The sequence below is a fragment of the Aptenodytes forsteri genome, unplaced genomic scaffold (genome assembly GCF_000699145.1).
Source record: "Aptenodytes forsteri isolate BGI_AS27 unplaced genomic scaffold, ASM69914v1 Scaffold172, whole genome shotgun sequence".
Classification (NCBI taxonomy): Eukaryota; Metazoa; Chordata; class Aves; order Sphenisciformes; family Spheniscidae; genus Aptenodytes; species Aptenodytes forsteri.
In genome coordinates this window covers 10,121,561-10,138,009 of record NW_008795018.1, presented here as the reverse complement: position 1 = coordinate 10,138,009, position 16,449 = coordinate 10,121,561, and the positions used below count along the sequence as shown (strand labels likewise).

At 40.7% G+C, this 16,449-nt stretch overlaps 2 protein-coding genes across 5 annotated transcripts in view; both read right to left on the bottom strand.

Moving 5' to 3' along the window:
* Positions 1-3,270: 3,270 nt before the first annotated feature.
* On the bottom strand, positions 3,271-6,593 carry LRRD1 (leucine rich repeats and death domain containing 1). The gene is given in 12 exon segments (XM_019471093.1): positions 3,271-3,513; positions 4,807-4,961; positions 4,964-5,280; positions 5,282-5,486; positions 5,489-5,554; positions 5,557-5,648; positions 5,650-5,695; positions 5,698-5,791; positions 5,794-5,819; positions 5,822-6,127; positions 6,130-6,512; positions 6,514-6,593. Coding segments are annotated over 12 exon segments (2,013 nt in total).
* Positions 6,594-8,677: 2,084 nt separating this feature from the next.
* KRIT1 (KRIT1, ankyrin repeat containing) overlaps positions 8,678-16,449 on the bottom strand; it is a 22,700-nt gene continuing 14,928 nt past the window's right edge. For all 4 annotated transcript variants that reach the window (XM_009275671.1, XM_009275672.2, XM_009275674.1 and 1 more), the window contains exons 13-17: positions 15,824-15,990; positions 13,582-13,669; positions 11,628-11,834; positions 11,203-11,319; positions 8,678-10,412 (exon numbers count right to left, since the gene is read on the bottom strand). In XM_009275671.1, the coding sequence (XP_009273946.1) occupies positions 10,344-10,412; positions 11,203-11,319; positions 11,628-11,834; positions 13,582-13,669; positions 15,824-15,990 (648 nt within the window). In that variant the 3' untranslated portion in view covers positions 8,678-10,343. The remainder of the gene's footprint in view (positions 10,413-11,202; positions 11,320-11,627; positions 11,835-13,581; positions 13,670-15,823; positions 15,991-16,449) is intronic.

Sequence of the window (16,449 nt, the reverse complement as noted above, 5' to 3'; positions counted from 1 at the left end):
CCGACTGATGCCCAGCCAGTCCCCGAGCAGCGGCCCCCCCGGCCAGCTTTCCCCAGTTTATGTACTGAGCATGACACCACATGGTATGGAATGTCCCTTTGGCCAGTTTGGCTGTGCCCCCTCCCAGCTTCTTGTGCACCTCCAGCCTTCTCAGTCGGTAGAACATGGGAAGCTGAAAAGGCCTTGACTAGTGTAAGCATTACCTAGCAACAACTAAAGCATCGGTGTGTTACCAGCTTTGTTCTCATCCTAAATCCAAAACACAGCGCTGTACCAGCTACTAGGAAGAAAATTAACTCTATCCCTGCCGAAACCAGGACTGGTAGCAGCACACTGGGGGATAAACACGCGTGGGGTGGAAACGTGTGTGGACAAAACACGCATGGGAATAAAACTCACATGCGATAAACTCCTGTGGACAAACAAAAGTGTGGGAATGTACTTACGTGGACTAAACACACATGGGTATGACCTCACATGGGGGTAAACGCAGCTGGGTATGAACTCCCGTGGCAGAAACACATGTGGCTATGAACTTGCGTGGGGTAAGCACTCCCGGGGAGAAACTCATGTGGTGTAAACTTGCGTCAGGGTGCGTGGGTATGAAACACACGTGGAGAAACACATGGGGGGACATGCATGGGAGGATCGTGTGTGGGGATGACCTGCACCAGGGGGCCTGCCTGGGATAACCCACAGCAGGTAATCCACCCAGGATAATCCACACCAGATAGCCCACCTGGGATAATCCACACCAGGTAATCCATGCTGCGTAACTCATCTGGGATAACCCACACTGGATAACCCACACCAGGTAATCCACCTGGGATGACTCACAGTGGGTAACTCACCCACACCGGACAACCCACCCTGGATAATGCACAATGGATAACCCTGTTACTGTAAGTCGGCAAATTAAAAACTCTCTAAGACTCAATTTGGAGTTTTAGAAAGCAGGCATTCTTTATTGCGGCGCTGGGCGCACAGGCGATCGCTCCACCTAGTGTGCACACCGAGTTGCTCAACTACAGAAGTTATGTACAGTTAGAATATACATATTCATTAGATTTCTGAGAAATGATTAACACATTCAGGTTATTTCCTGGAACTCATTAACATATGTAAAAGTCTTTGACGCATGCACTCTTATGCCCATTGGTGGTCTTTCAGGGTCCTCTGGTGGTCGTCAATAGTCTTCCTCACCGTGTCTTCGCGGATGCACAGTTTGTTCTTTGGCTCAGTTGCGCATTTTGCTTACACAAACTAGCTTATTTCAGCATAGCTTCCTTATCTATTCTACGCCAAGATACAAAGTTTCAAGGTCTTCTTTTGCCTACTGAATGTTTAGCTCATCTATTCACAGGGTACTTCTACTGAAGGTCTAGCTTATCTACAGAGTATGTCAAACTTGGCTACATTACTCCAAGAAAGAGAACCATATGTCTCTTCAGTATTCCTTTATACTCAGTATCGACCCACCCAGGATAACCTACACCAGGATGACCCACACAGGGTAACCCACCTGGAAGAACCTACGCCAGAATGACCCACCCAGGATAACCCATGTGAGCTAACCCACCCAGGATAACCCACACCAGAGAATCCAGGCAGGACAACCCACCCGTGGTAATCCACACTGGGTAACTCCCCTGGCCAACAGGCTGTATTATACCAGCGATGTTACTCGGACAGCGGAGCACACGGACCAACCTGCTTGACCAACCTGATCTCCTTCTATGACCAGGTGACCCGCCTAGTGGATGAGGGAAAGGCTGTGGATGTGGTCTACCTGGACTTCAGCAAGGCCTTTGACACTGTCTCCCACAGCATTCTCCTAGAGAAGCTGGCGGCTCACGGCTTAGACAGGTGGACTCTGCGCTGGGTCAAAAACTGGCTGGACGGGCGGGCCCAGAGAGTTGTGGTGAATGGAGTTACATCCAGTTGGCGGCCGGTCACGAGCGGTGTTCCCCAGGGCTCAGTAGTGGGGCCGGTCTTGTTTAATATCTTTATCAATGATCTGGATGAGGGGATCGAGTGCACCCTCAGTAAGTTTGCAGACGACACCAAGCTGGGCGGGAGTGTTGATCTGCTCGAGGGTAGGAAGGCTCTGCAGAGGGACCTGGACAGGCTGGATCGATGGGCCCAGGCCAACTGTATGAGATTCAACAAGGCCAAGTGCCGGGTCCTGCACTTGGGTCACAACAACCCCATGCAGCGCTACAGGCTTGGGGAAGAGTGGCTGGAAAGCTGCCCAGCAGAGAAGGACCTGGGGGTGTTGGTCGACAGCCGGCTGAACATGAGCCGGCAGTGTGCCCAGGCGGCCAAGAAGGCCAATGGCATCCTGGCCTGTATCAGAAATAGTGTGGCCAGCAGGAGGAGGGAAGTGATCGTGCCCCTGTACTCGGCACTGGTGAGGCCGCACCTCGAATACTGTGTTCAGTTTTGGGCCCCTCACTACAAGGACGTTGAGGTGCTGGAGCGTGTCCAGAGAAGGGCAACGAGGCTGGTGAGGGGTCTGGAGAACAAGTCTTATGAGGAGCGGCTGAGGGAACTGGGGTTGTTTAGCCTGGAGAAAAGGAGGCTGAGGGGAGACCTCATCGCTCTCTACAACTCCCTGAAAGGAGGTTGTAGCGAGGTGGGTGTTGGTCTTTTCTCCGAAGTAACAAGTGATAGGACGAGAGGAAATGGCCTCAAGTTGCGGCAGGGGAGGTTTAGATTGGATGTAAGGAAAAATTTCTTTACTGAAAGAGTGGTGAAACATTGGAACAGGCTGCCCAGGGAAGGGGTGGAGTCCCCATCCCTGGAGGTATTTAAAAGACGTGTAGATGAGGCGCTTAGGGACATGGTTTAGTGGGCATGGTGGTGGTGGGTTGACAGTTGGACTCGATGATCTTAGAGGTCTTTTCCAACCTCAATGATTCTATGATTCTATGATTCTATGACACGTGTTCTGTGCAGCGGGAAAAGGTGGGTCTTGTCAACAGCAGGACCCTGCCCGGCACATGCTGTAGTGATCGATGCTTTGTGCGTGTCAGGCCTTTATTTGCCCAATGAGCACACTTGCCAAAATCATGCCACTTAAAAAGATTTCACAGATGGGGCCCCTACAACAGCTGTATTAAAAATATTAAATTTAAGAGTGGATGCTTGGTTAGAAGCCATGGCAGATCACAGCAGTATACATTAAAAACTGGAAAGCTGTCGCCTTCTTGGTTGTTTACTTCATCACCCTCTCATCTTGCGATGTATTTATACTCTTTGGGGGCATATTCAATGCTTACATTTTACTAATGGATTGAATGCCTGATACTCACTGCTCAGGTCAAGTCGCTGTAGATTTCTTAGTGATGTAATAGATTCGGGGAGCTGGCCGATATGATTATTATTTGCAATTAAATGGACCACATACTCCAGTTCCCCTATGCTGGCTGGAATCTCCTTTAATGCATTGTGAGAGATGTCCAGTTCCCTGAGGCAAACCAGTTTAGATAGCTCCTCTGGAATTTTAGTTAACTGATAAAGAAATAAAACCATTTGTTTAGATACAACTCCTTCTCTTCTGCAAAAAGTTTAAAAGGTAACTTTCCTGCAGGCAAAAAATTATCCCATAATTTACTTCCAACAATAAAAGTTTCTGACCTTTGATTCTAGTGGAAGCTAACTTGCTATTTTCCAATAAAAATATGGGTGCTGAGCACAGAAATTTGCAGGGAAGCTTTTTAGACATGATAATAGAAAGGCACTAAAAACCATGCAGTAGAATAATACCTCCACAGCTGCAGCTTTGGAAGTTCTTCTGGTCATTGTTACAATGAATGAAAAATTTTATCCTCTCAGAACATCTAATTTTATTTTCTGTCTTCCTCAGGCACAAGAAAATGAAACACCTATTTTCTTCTTTTTCATTCTGTTCTTACTTTGGTCTTTTGTAATTTTTACTTTCCTTCTTGGAACTTCAAGTGTTCTCCAATTACTGTGGAAACTAAAGCTACAGCTCTCTGGGAAACGGACGTAAGATCACATACTTTTTGCTCCTGGGTCTGAAGAAAGCCAGCCCTTGGAAAGGATCGTAACCTCATAACCACATTCGAAATCGTATCAAGAAATATGAGCCTTTTCTGAAATCAGGTATGAAATACTGATTTTGCAAATTCTGGTGAAAAGAGATATTTAAATGCCTAACTCATCAGGAGATTGTTTTGCCCCGTTCCTTAGCATAAAAAAAAACCCCGAAACTAAACTTTGGATTTTAGAAATGTGAAGCAATTTTCTCTGCTTTAAGAAATCAGGGATCCAATATAGCTTTTCTTGTTTGAATCAGTGAAAGTTTAATGACCAACTAATTTTAAGAAGTATGACATGAGTTGGAAGGATTTGTTCATTTCACAGAGAGGAATCTTGGAGGCAGGTTTATCTACCAAATTCCAGCTAGCCGTTTTGTCTCTTGATATCCATCGGGATGGAAAATACCTACCTTCCTAATAGTACTAGAAAAATAAAAAACAGATGATGTGTTTCAGATCAATCAGATTATCAAAATATCACCTCAAGATATACCTCAATAACACTAAAGTGAGGTTCACGTCTAGTATTTCTAATTAAAAGTGCATCCTAGTAGATTTTTGTCCAGTTCTGATACTAAAAATAGGTAAATATGTACACGTATTTGCCTCTCTAGAAACTATTTCTCTGCTCTTTGTTTACCTTAGGTGTATTCAAACACAGGAGCTTTTACATCTGTTAGGAGGAAGTCTGTTAATAATAGTTTTGCAGCACAACAACCTGTGCAACACAAGTTTTTCCTACCTAAAGGAAATGTTCTCTGACCTTCAACCCATTCATTCGACACACTGTCAACGTCTCCAGTGAAGAAAGATGACATATTTCAGAAGGAAAAGATGCAAACCAGTTGTTTGATACATTTAGGTCTTTGATCACTTCCAGATTGCTAATCTGCAAGTTTTTAAACACTTTAAAGAACACAGTTCTTCAGGAAATGAGTCAAACTCATTATGGTGGAACAGCAGTACCTGGAGAGCCTTCATCTCGGACACCACTGCTGGCATGCTATTGATTTCATTCTCACTTACATCCACACAAACTAGTTTTGTAAGGCTACACAAGCATGCAGAAAATGAGGACCGTTTGTTTGTGTTTAACTCTAGATGCTCCAAATCTTTAATGTCAGAAATTCCAGGTATTATTTCTAAAATAGAGTTGCCACTAAGATTTAAGGGTTTAAGATCAAATAGTGCACACAGTGTATTTGGAAACTGAGAGCTTGTTATTGCTGAAGTCAGCAGTGGTTATCCATATACAATTTTTTAATTCAACAGGAATGTATGTTAATGTGTTTCCAGAAAACTCTATTTTGGAGAGGTCTTTTAAACGTGGTATTTGTTCATCCAATGAGTCCAGTCAGTTTCTACTTAAAGAAAACTCCTTTAAATGTTTAAGGCTGTGAATATTAGCAGGAAGCTGGGTTAATTATTACGTATAATGAGATGTTTCAACATGGTACAGTTGCAAAAATTATCTGTAATACTCTTGAATAATTTTTTGCAAGGTTCAGAAACCTAAGTTCTCATAAATTTTCCACTTCATCTGAAACAAATTCCAATTTGTTATCATGAACTCTGAGTTCTTTTCGTCAACCAGAAAAGCTGCACAGGCAAAAATATAAGCTTACTGTTACAATTGAAAATTCTTGTTGTTTCTTGATCACTTTAATATCCTTTGGTAAACTCTGAATCAAGTTCTCACACATGCTGAGATCAGGAAAATAGCAGAGATTACTAGATTAGGAAGGTAGCAGAGAACCTTGGGAATATTGAGATTTGATTGGAATCAATGTTGAGTACCTTCGAATTTTTCATGTCAGCTATGGTATCTGGCAAAGTTTTTAGCTTGTTCTCTGAAAGCTCTAAAGCTTCAAGTTTTTTCAATGCAAAAGGAAATTCATCAATATTGTTGTGATTGAGAAAGAGTTCCTTAATATTTACCAGCTTTGACAATTCTTTAGGGAGACATGATAACTGGTTGTGACAGACATTCAGTACTGTCAGTTTATGAAGTAAGGGTATTGCTGGTGGCAACAGTGTCAGTGTCAGGATTTCCAGATTAGATTATCTGTATTTGAATGCAATGTTTTTATTTCATTGTTGTGTAAGAGCAAATATTTTAAATTTGGGGTTTCAAAAGCAAGCAGAGGCATGTTCCCTAGTGCTTTATCATTTGGTCTAAGTGTGAAATTCTCATCTTTTTCTTCAGGCAACATATATGTTGATCCATTTTCATCCCCTTCAGGATTCATTGCTGATAGTACTACGTCTGGTCTGGCATCTCCACTGAGAGCTTCTGAAAGGATTTGGCTTAGTTCTCCAGTATCCTTTTCAGTTGATGTCAGTAGCGTGTGTTTTCTCACACCTGTTTCAGAGACACCTTAAGGCATTGTGGCAGCATTTATCTCAGCTGAGAATTCACATTCCTACCTTTTTTCAGGTAAATCACCATCTATTTTCTGTCATTTTATGGCTTTCCTCATTGCCAGCTGCTTTAGGAACTTCATGTGAAATATCACTCAAACTTTTCATCGTTAGGTCAGCTACTTTAGGATTCTCTGATGAATGTAATTAGTTTTTCCTGGCATCATTAACTGGAACCTCATGAAAGCTTTTGTTTAGTCCTTTTGTATTTAGACCACTTGAATTTCATCTTCTTCCTTCTCCAGAGACATTGTTCCTTTTTCTGGGTTGTTAATTGATTCTTATCAGTATTTTTTAAGAAATCAAACTGTAAGTGTGAAATCTATATGGAATAATATGTTTTAACATTAGTAGACCAAGCTAGCAATTGTAAAAGATCTTGATAAAAATCTAGTCTTCCACATTTGTGAACTTTCCCACTTCTCTGTTTACCCCCAAAAAGGGATTACTTTGCTGCAGTGCTTGCTAATTTAATACCTTGTTTTTCCAGACAATAGACTACAGATCACAAAACATACATCACAAATATGTGATTTGTTGCTTGACATTTCATAGAATAGCCCAAGCTGTCTTGGACAACTGACAATGCTCAGCTTAGTGGACATTTCAGAGTTTTCTAGAGCTCTGTTTGCATGTTCTTCCTGCTTTAAACTTTACTATGTTAAACTTTTGTTCTCTTGCACTAGTGATGCACCATCATAAACAGTATTTTCCCAACTTCACTTGACTGCCTGTTGACAAACCAAAGGTATTAGTTGGTCTTTTCCTCCCGCCTTATAGGGAGATTTATATCATCTTATGTTGTAAGTCTTCAAACACGAGTCCCTCAAATAGATCTACATTTTTTCCTACTTTCTTTAATACAAGTCTTCCTGCTGATGGGGTAAAGTTGTACAAAATTATTATAATATCCTTAACCGCATAGAAATAAAAAAGCTTTAAGGGTCAAGCTGAACCTTTGCAAACCACATACATTGTTTCTGTTGAGCCTGTACCTGCATTTTTTCAGGAACAGCCTCTTTTCTGACGCATATCTAGCTGTGAGCTAACAACGGTATGGAAACCCCTACCTTTCTAGGGTAACTTTTCCCTGTCACCAAAGCAGCAGCAGGAGGACATCTGGGCTGCATGAGGGGTTTCCCTCAGGACCAAGGCCTTCCTCTCGGACAAGCCGCTGCCTTCCCCGTGCCGCAGGCAGAACCAGCCCCTGAACTCAAACACCTCCCGACCGGGGGGGGTGAAGGAGGCTGGCACGCCGCCCGGCCGTGGGCGCGGCCTCAGGGCGTGAAGCTGGAGCTAGAGCCGTGATAGCCTGTAAATTTAAGGCCGGAGACCGATTTGTGGGTGATTTGAGTTTTGCCGCGATTGGGCCTGTCGGTCAATCTCGAACCACGCAGGTTCGCTTCCCCATGGCAAAAGGCACCCAATCCTAGACGGGTCCGCTCCCTGTGCGTAGTGAGGCCTGCGCTTAGAGGTGAACAATCCTCAGGTCAGCACGCTAGCCCAGCGATTAATTGTTCTGCTTGATAAAGTTGTGCCTGTTTTTCACAGTTTTAAGTTTTCAGTTATTCTTTTGCCTTACTGTGCCTGGCTGGAGTATTCTACTCTCAAATCTTTGCCTCATCGGCTATACAGTTACTCACTTTTTTAAAAAGTGCTTGTTAGATAAGCTGTAGGAGTTGAGCTGAGTCTCGCTTACAAAGGCAGCTCGTTTTCTGTTTTTTTTTGTTTGGTAGACAGGAGGACTGTTACTAGTGGTCAGTCTCTACAGTGTTGGACTTCTCTCTGTTCTGGTTTTACATTTCCCCGCTTTTAGATGAAAGACTGTACTCGCCTTCCTTGTCACAGCAACACGGTGGAAACTCCTACATACCCAGGTGCCAGAATCCTGCTAGGGCTGCGTAGCCAGGCTTTCACTACTTAACGACCCCACTGACACGCAACATCTGTAAACTTCTGGTTTGCCATGACAAACAGGTTCCAGTTTTCCTGTTGAGTTCCTGTGTGGTTTCCAAGGTGCACTACCTTAATTTGTAGTCACCATGGGACCCTCCTTATGATCCTCTCTGATGATCTTCCTTCATGCCTTGTGAAGATGAGCCTGTTAGAGAATACTGGCCTTTGGAAATGACACCTGCTTGGTAAGACATTTGATGGCACTTCCATGCTGGCTGCAATAATAACAACAAACGTGACTTGTTGCAAACAATTTATTAGGTAGTAATAAATAAGAATTTAGCAGAAAGAACTATACAGCAATAAGGCATATTAATACTATTGTTAAATCTGCAACTGACACACATTTTGACATTTTTCCTCTAGTTTTCTAACAAAGTGCTATGTAGAGAAGTGTATTTCTGATACCAGTGCCAAGTGATAGCAAGGATGCACTATGAAGGACCTGACTGTTGCACTGCTTACCTTAAATAAAATATAACAATCCATGAAGAGTTACTGTTACTTATGCCAGTGAAGTTTAAGTAGAAAAGTACAGCTTACTGAGATGATTACAAAATATGTCTCCTGTTCACTTTTTTTAACTGCTTACTACTTTAATTTCTTAAACTGCACTTACTAGTAGTAAGGTCTAAGTAAAGTTACTACACAACAGCGCAGTTCCTAACATTCATTTTAACTTTTATTTGAAAACTGAGAGGCAAGTGCTAATTTATTTTTTTTAAAGCTTTTTTACAAAATATTGCACACCGTTTTAGCATGCAGTTTACACGGAAGAAATAGGCAAGTGCACTTAAAACCCTGAAATACAACCAGAAATTTTAAAGATTTGTGTTATGGATACTATTTTAACGTACAAGGATATGTTTCAGACTGCATAGGGTCCCACCTTACACTTGGGACCCAACTTGCTGAGACCCAATCCTGACCCTGCAAAGAGCACACATAACGCTTACATTAGTTTCTTGCATTATAAATCTTCATTCCTGCATCCTGCACTGCTTGTAGCCTCAAGAAACTGAAGTAATGAGTAGAAAAATTAGTTTAACAGAAATAACTTAGTACCACCTACATGAGTTTTTGTTACTGCAGATGTGTTGCAATCCAGGGTAAGATTTATTAAACTTTTTGAAGTCCTCTGAGTAAGATTCATTTGTAAATCTGTATCTCCCCCTCCCCCATATACACGTTATATTGCACAGCAAAAGTACAAATCCATTTTTTTTTAAACAAGCACGCTAAATACTTAATATGGCTTCTGAATGATTTAAAGTATTTCCCTTTTGACATCCTCATGCAATATTTTAGAATAAATATGAATACAAAGTATGAGAAAGTTAAGAGTAAAAATAAAGCCAGCTGTAATGTTTGTCAGAAACCAAATAAAAAACAGGAGTTTATCAAAAGTGGTTGCTCAAAGGTCTAACTGGCCTTTTAAGCATACTTATCAACAGTATCTTAAAAATAAAGCGTGTCTACAAAATACTGTAACATATACAACCTCCTTGATGTTCCACAGAATGACACGAAAGGTAAATAGGTTAACTGAGACTTGCTTAATGGCACTGGTAGTCCCATAATCCTCTGGGAACAAAAGCCTTACTTGATTCATGCTCATCCAACTCAGTAAACCATTTACATTTCTTTAGCTTTATTGGTTAAGCTCAAGCCCTACAATAGCTTATATATGAAACACAAAAACATTTATAAAAAGAATATATATGTTGTATAGTTTTTTTAAAAAAATAGACCATGCAGCTTCTGTACAAAGTTAAAAAACTGTACAAATTTACTTTTCTATTGTGTAAAATTCATGTACATGGAAGTCTTCTGTTATGATGAGAAATAAGTTGGGTTTTGCTTAGCCATAAAATGCTGTTTCATAACTACTGTTCATTTCCATCATTCATTTCTTTCATTCGGCATTAACTGGCCATTTAATTTCATCAGAAGTTTTATGACGAGACCTGCCTATATAAAGGTATACAATTAAATTCTATCAGCATTTCAGAACTATGACACAATTAATTTAAGTATATGACAAATGCAAGTAGATAAACATAGTAAGTTAGAAGTTGCATCATTTTAGAAATAAGGAAAATAAAACATAGATTCTTCTCAGATATCAGAAAGTGTTTTTCAAAATATTCAATCACTTCCCCTATAACCACCTTAATATATAAGAATTAAAAGCAACTACTGTCACTTACTCAAAGCTGTAATTTTGTCACAACACATTTTAACATGGTATATTACCACTGATGCAGACTATGGGTAAAACAAGTATTTTCCGTCAGACATCCACAAACACTATCAAAAGTTGCTGGTAGCAATTGCAGTGAAGTTGCTTTATAACACTGCCTTCACAGATCCTCAGTTTTATCCAATCTCAAACTCCGCTAGTTTTGGTAGCAAAGTTACCAGCTCTAACTGTGATTTTCATCATATTTGGAATTATCCTTAGAGTCTGAGGGATTGGGCACACACAATAAACAGTTCCAATTTAAAAAAAAAAAGTTTACCCTAATGATTACAGATGCATTTTATGTATTTTGAACCCTAAAGGCTTCACATACTAGGAAAACAAGCAAACATTCTGAAATATTAAAAAGAAAGTTTTACGATCATTTGGGGGGGGGAGGGGCTTGGCTAGGGCCTCTTTTATACTGTACAAGGGTGGTCAACCTCAAGAGAGAAGAGGCATGTATCTAGTTTAGGAAAAAATAATTAAACATAAAGGATGAAAAATGACAATGCTTACCTGTTTGGTATGTACAATAAAGCTCATTTTGTTTTCCAGACTGTGGATTTGAAAACATGTATCTCCATCTCCCAGCTGCCACATAAAGCAACCATACTTTAGGCTGAGGAGTAAAGCCTACAATGAAACGTAGGAAACTGTCACTCAGAAAATATTCTCCATACTTACGAACTGAACTTTCCTTGGTTCACTTAGACAGGACTCTGACTTAGAACAGTATGTTCCACAATCTAGTTCTAGCTTATAAAGTAGTCAAGTGGAAAAATACAAGGCTTTCTATTAATAGTGCCTTATAAAGATCTTAAAATCTTGGAAATCTTCACAGTCAAGTTTAACCAAACAGTTGGATGTGAAATGACTACTAGCACAAAAAGTTTAAGAGAATTAAGCTTAACAGTTATCATTGGCAGTTCACTTAAGCTGACCTTTGTTTCCATGTTCAGGAGGTGCAGCCCTTTTACATTTACTCCTACATACACTTTGATGACTTTATGGCTACTTGAACTTGCTTTGGTGAATATCTGTCCTGTGAAAAACGCTGCTCCATAAGTAGGAATTTCCCAGCAATTCTGCAAGAACATGCGCTGAAGGTGATGCATCTCTTTACTTACACCTTCACTGGTGCTGAGATTCTAGAAATAAAGGAACAATGGCAATCAACAAGTCTTCCCAAATAGTTGTGGTTATTTGAAGAAAAAACACTATTTAGTGGAATTCCCACTAAACTAGTATTCCCAAAGTGCTTTCCCAGCAACCGTCTTCCTACATCTAAATTAAACCCCAGAGCCACAGAAAGGCCTAAATGCCAAAAGAGACTGAGGCAGAAAGCAGATACCTGTACGAGCCTCAGAAATCTGAGCCACAGACACCTAACCTCTGCAGGGCCCCACAATTTTGCACCTCTCAGAAGTATGTCAGACTCATCAGGGATAAGCAGCTATGCACCCATCTGACACTAAATGCATCACAATCCTTAAAACTAAGCATTCTTCCTCCTTTAAGGGGTCCAATCCAGTGAGGCATGGTAAGATAAGCAAGTACCTCCCCCAAAAAATCATGGATTTTTTTATTTTCTAAGCAAAAGAGAGGTGCACTTTTCTTTTCTTTAGTGGAGCCCTCAATCAGAATGAGACAAGCTTCTGTTTCTTCCTCCAGTAGAGTGAAACAGTCACAGCAAAGGATCGTTAGAGTGCTCCTGCCTCAAAATAGACTGATGTAAAGCACCCTAACAAAAAACTTGGCTGGGCCACACATGAGATGAGAAGGCGCAGGCACGATAGAGAACACAAGTCTTCAACAGTTAGGGGGCCGTGACTGTGGGTGTAGTGGATGGGCCCACCCTTTTTGGATGCCCCCCCTGCATGTTGGATCCACACCCTGCATTACAGCCTATCTGAATTCTACACAGCCATTTTAAATGTAAAAAATATATGAATATCTTTGGAACAAAAGATTGCAACTCCTTTCCCCTTCCCCCATACCCCACACCCCAAAATAATGGCCTAAGAGCAGAAGTCAAGAAAGCTACACTCTTTCTTACATATTATCTGATACAAGAAAGAGTAAAGAGTACTCTGCTACGCCTTCTGCTATACCATAGCCTTAGGAAGACCACCATCATCCACTCCTTCACCTGTATTACAAAGAACAGGAATGATCTGCTGGTTTCTGACAAAAAAGGTGTAGGCACCAAGAGAAAGTTTATGATTGAGTAACCTCATCTCAAAGGAAAGGCAAGGCCTGGAAACATTCCCTGGGTGCCTCTGCAGTGTTTCCTGTCAGCTACTTTTAGTGACACGTGTTAGCCAGTACAGTTCTCTGACACACCTCACTTTTTCCACAATTTTTTAATGAAGTTCACGAATTTAACCTTCAGGTGCCTCTGACCCCATTTGGAATCCATAGCCCTTCAGTTAGATGTCTTTTACAGAAACAGCCCAAGTCCACATTTAAAAATTTTGCTCAATTAACTGCTCTAGTCAAAGGAGTTTGTGTGTGTGCTTACGCGTGCATCAGCAGCACTATCAGATCCCTAAGATACATGTTACACTGGCAAAAAGGACTTTATGGATCTATCGCTACAAGCAGATGTGAAAATATAAGTCAGAGTAGATTTTTTTACGTGTATGCCTGAATTGGCAGTATCCCCAATACACAGTTAACACTGAAGATAAATGAACAGATGACAATTTACTTCTAACAAACAGATCAACTGTAACTGTACAAGAAAAACAGCATTCCAACAACACATCCCAAAAATTCAGAACATACACATTTCTAGCTTTATATACCAGTATTTTTGTTCATTAACTGACAACCAAACAGTCAAAAAATAAACGTTTAAGACAGGATTTTCTACGATTCGATTATTTATCTCACCTTGTATTCATGAAGTATCCTGTTTGTCCAATGAGGAGCTTTACTTTTTAGTTTAGTGATTGGTACTATAGATTTAAGATTTTCTTCACTAAGAGAAAAACAAAGCAGAGAAAAGTTTTTCTTCACTAAACAAAGTAGGGAGAAAGAACAATGTCTGCCAGTTTGTATCTTCAAGTCACATATTGAGCTAGACAGTCAGCTCCTACTCTATCTTGCCTCGTCAGGTGAGAAGCATTCCTAAAACGTAGGCTAAGGCTTCCTAGTGTAATTTTCAGTTAATGGAGATCCAGCTTTGTGTTATACACTCTTGTGTCATGCATCATGGACATGGCACGGAGAGAAAATGCTAGCAGAACACATGACTCTTACTTGATTACAGACCAGTTTGGTGAATTCCAGTTTGGAAGCCAAAATGATACACGAGCAATCATTTATACCAGAATATTACATACTCAGAAAACATGACAGCTTATAGGTGCTCTTCTCCTTCACTGTTGTCTTCAGCACCACCAAGGACTTGGCCCATTAATTTCCACATGAAAGTTAGATACTACATGATATGAAAGTGAAGATGTTTATATAAAGTGCCTCTAAAAACCCCACAACCAAACAACACAGTAAAAGGAAGCCTTTGCTGGTTTGTTTTTACGCACAATTAAACTAGGTTGCATCACTAGGTTTTTGAGACTATTTAGTCATTTTTAAACTATATTTGTCAGTAACTACACATATGATCTACCAATCAAAAACCCTGCACAGGACAATGCATCCAGATCTTTAAGGTCAAGGATACCCTCATACAAACAACAGCCTGGATATAATTTTTAAATGACCAGTCTTTTGATAAACATTTATGTCTACTACAAAAAGTTCAGAATATAAACCTTTTCATCTATCTGAAGAAGAACAAACAGAGCTATTTTCCAACATCTTCATTTGAATATGGATGGAAAGCACGCCCAAATGCCCACAAGGCTCTTCTCTCTGGCCCGAACTGTCTTTCCAAGTAGTCCTGTCTACAGAGTCAAACAATTCCATTGAGCAGGGTCAACTCATAGCCATATTGCTCATCTGCCCCAGTGTGGAAAGGAACACTGCCCTGCAGCTGCTGGGATTCAGTGGGCGTAGTTTTGTATTAAACCCAGTTGCGTTTAACTGCACACTCCTGCAGGTGTGGGCAGTCCCACTCAAAACCAATTCTCCCTATGCTCAGTCTACTAACTGTGCAAGTGCAGGACACGATGGGTCAACAGCTGAACCTACTAAACAGCCCAACCAAAAGTTTTCCAGTCAGTAAGCTCATTTACTTAGCTTACTCCGTAACGGTACAGTCTCTACACCTAACAGAAGGAAGAGAAAGGAACAAACAAGTGCAGTCAGTAGAGCCAGCCCTTTCAGAGGCAGCCCACACTTACATCAGTGTAACTGTAGCAGAAAATCCACCCCGATTTACTGATGGTGGAGAATACAACCAAAAAAAGGCAAGCCAAGACAGCTCAGCTGATGCTGTGAATGAGAGGAGATGAGAAGTATAGTAGCATTTCAGAATAGCACAGCTGCTGTTACATGAATGAATTGAGGTGGAGATGGTAGGGGGTGGAGTGAAGGTGCACACAGTAGAGAACTGGAATCCTGATGTGCTCAGATACTGCTGTAGAAATATATGTGGGAGGAAAAAGCCACATCCCAGAACAGCTCAGCTACTGTTGTGCTGGCAAGCAGAGAGAAGGAGAGAGAAAAGCACCATCTGGCAGAGCCCTATTGGTGCTATGTTTCTGATCAATTTAGTATAGCAGTTCACATACAAATGAGAGAACAGAAATAGTATCTCTGCATGGTCTGTCCTCTTCAAAGAGGGAGGAAAGCCAATCCCAGAAGTTGGTCTAACTGGACGTAGTAAGAGGTTTCTTCAGCATTGTCCAAAGTCTCAGTCCTGTCCAAACCCCTCATTCACATGAATACCGTTACTCATTTTGATATTATTGTATGTCAGTATAGACTTACAGAATACAGAACCTCCATCCCTCTGCCTGGGACTGCAGTAATTAAGATTAATATATTTTTCAGACCCCATGTCCAGCTTCTATTAAAGCTACGAGGGTTATGCGATTACTCTGAACTAGAGCTCAGTGATGGAGAAAAATAATAAATGTATCACACCTAAAATTTGAGAGTTCCATGGTAAGTGTTGTCTAAAAATACTTAATCTAAAACCATAATTTTAAGTTTTAAACACACTTACTTTAGAAAGCCCTGTTTATGTTTCTTGCTCTCATAATTTCCATAGACTATTTGTAGAAGCAGACTTGCCAGTGTGATCAGCTTGGCATCAGGTGATGTATAGAAACCTTTCAGTAAATTATATCTGGCCTCATCAAAAAGGATAAGAAAAGCCAATGGATCCTCAATCTGTTAAAAGGATTTAAATAATATGATTTCTTTGTAAAAGAAAATGAGCTTCGAAACTATGAATACAATTTCTCACCAATTCAGAGACAGAAGACAAAGGTGTGATCCCGACTGAAGTGTACATTTTAGTAATGCTTTGTAATAGAAAAAATGACAGATTTTCATTGACTTAATTCAAGACATCACTGATCTAACACACTTACAAATTAAAGGTGACCAGCATACCATGCCCAATCAAAAGGTTCACAGAAATACTGACATCTGTGGTTTTTTTCCCCCGTGAATCCATTTTGAATAATATGTTTGAATAATCCCATTGAAATCAACCAATTAAATATCTGAAAAATCACAGCACAAGGAAGAGAAAGAAAATTGGGCAGGTTGTTTTTAGGTGTATGACAGACAGATAGAGACTGAGGCACATAGACATGATAAACCAAACAGTTGGGAAGGTGAGAA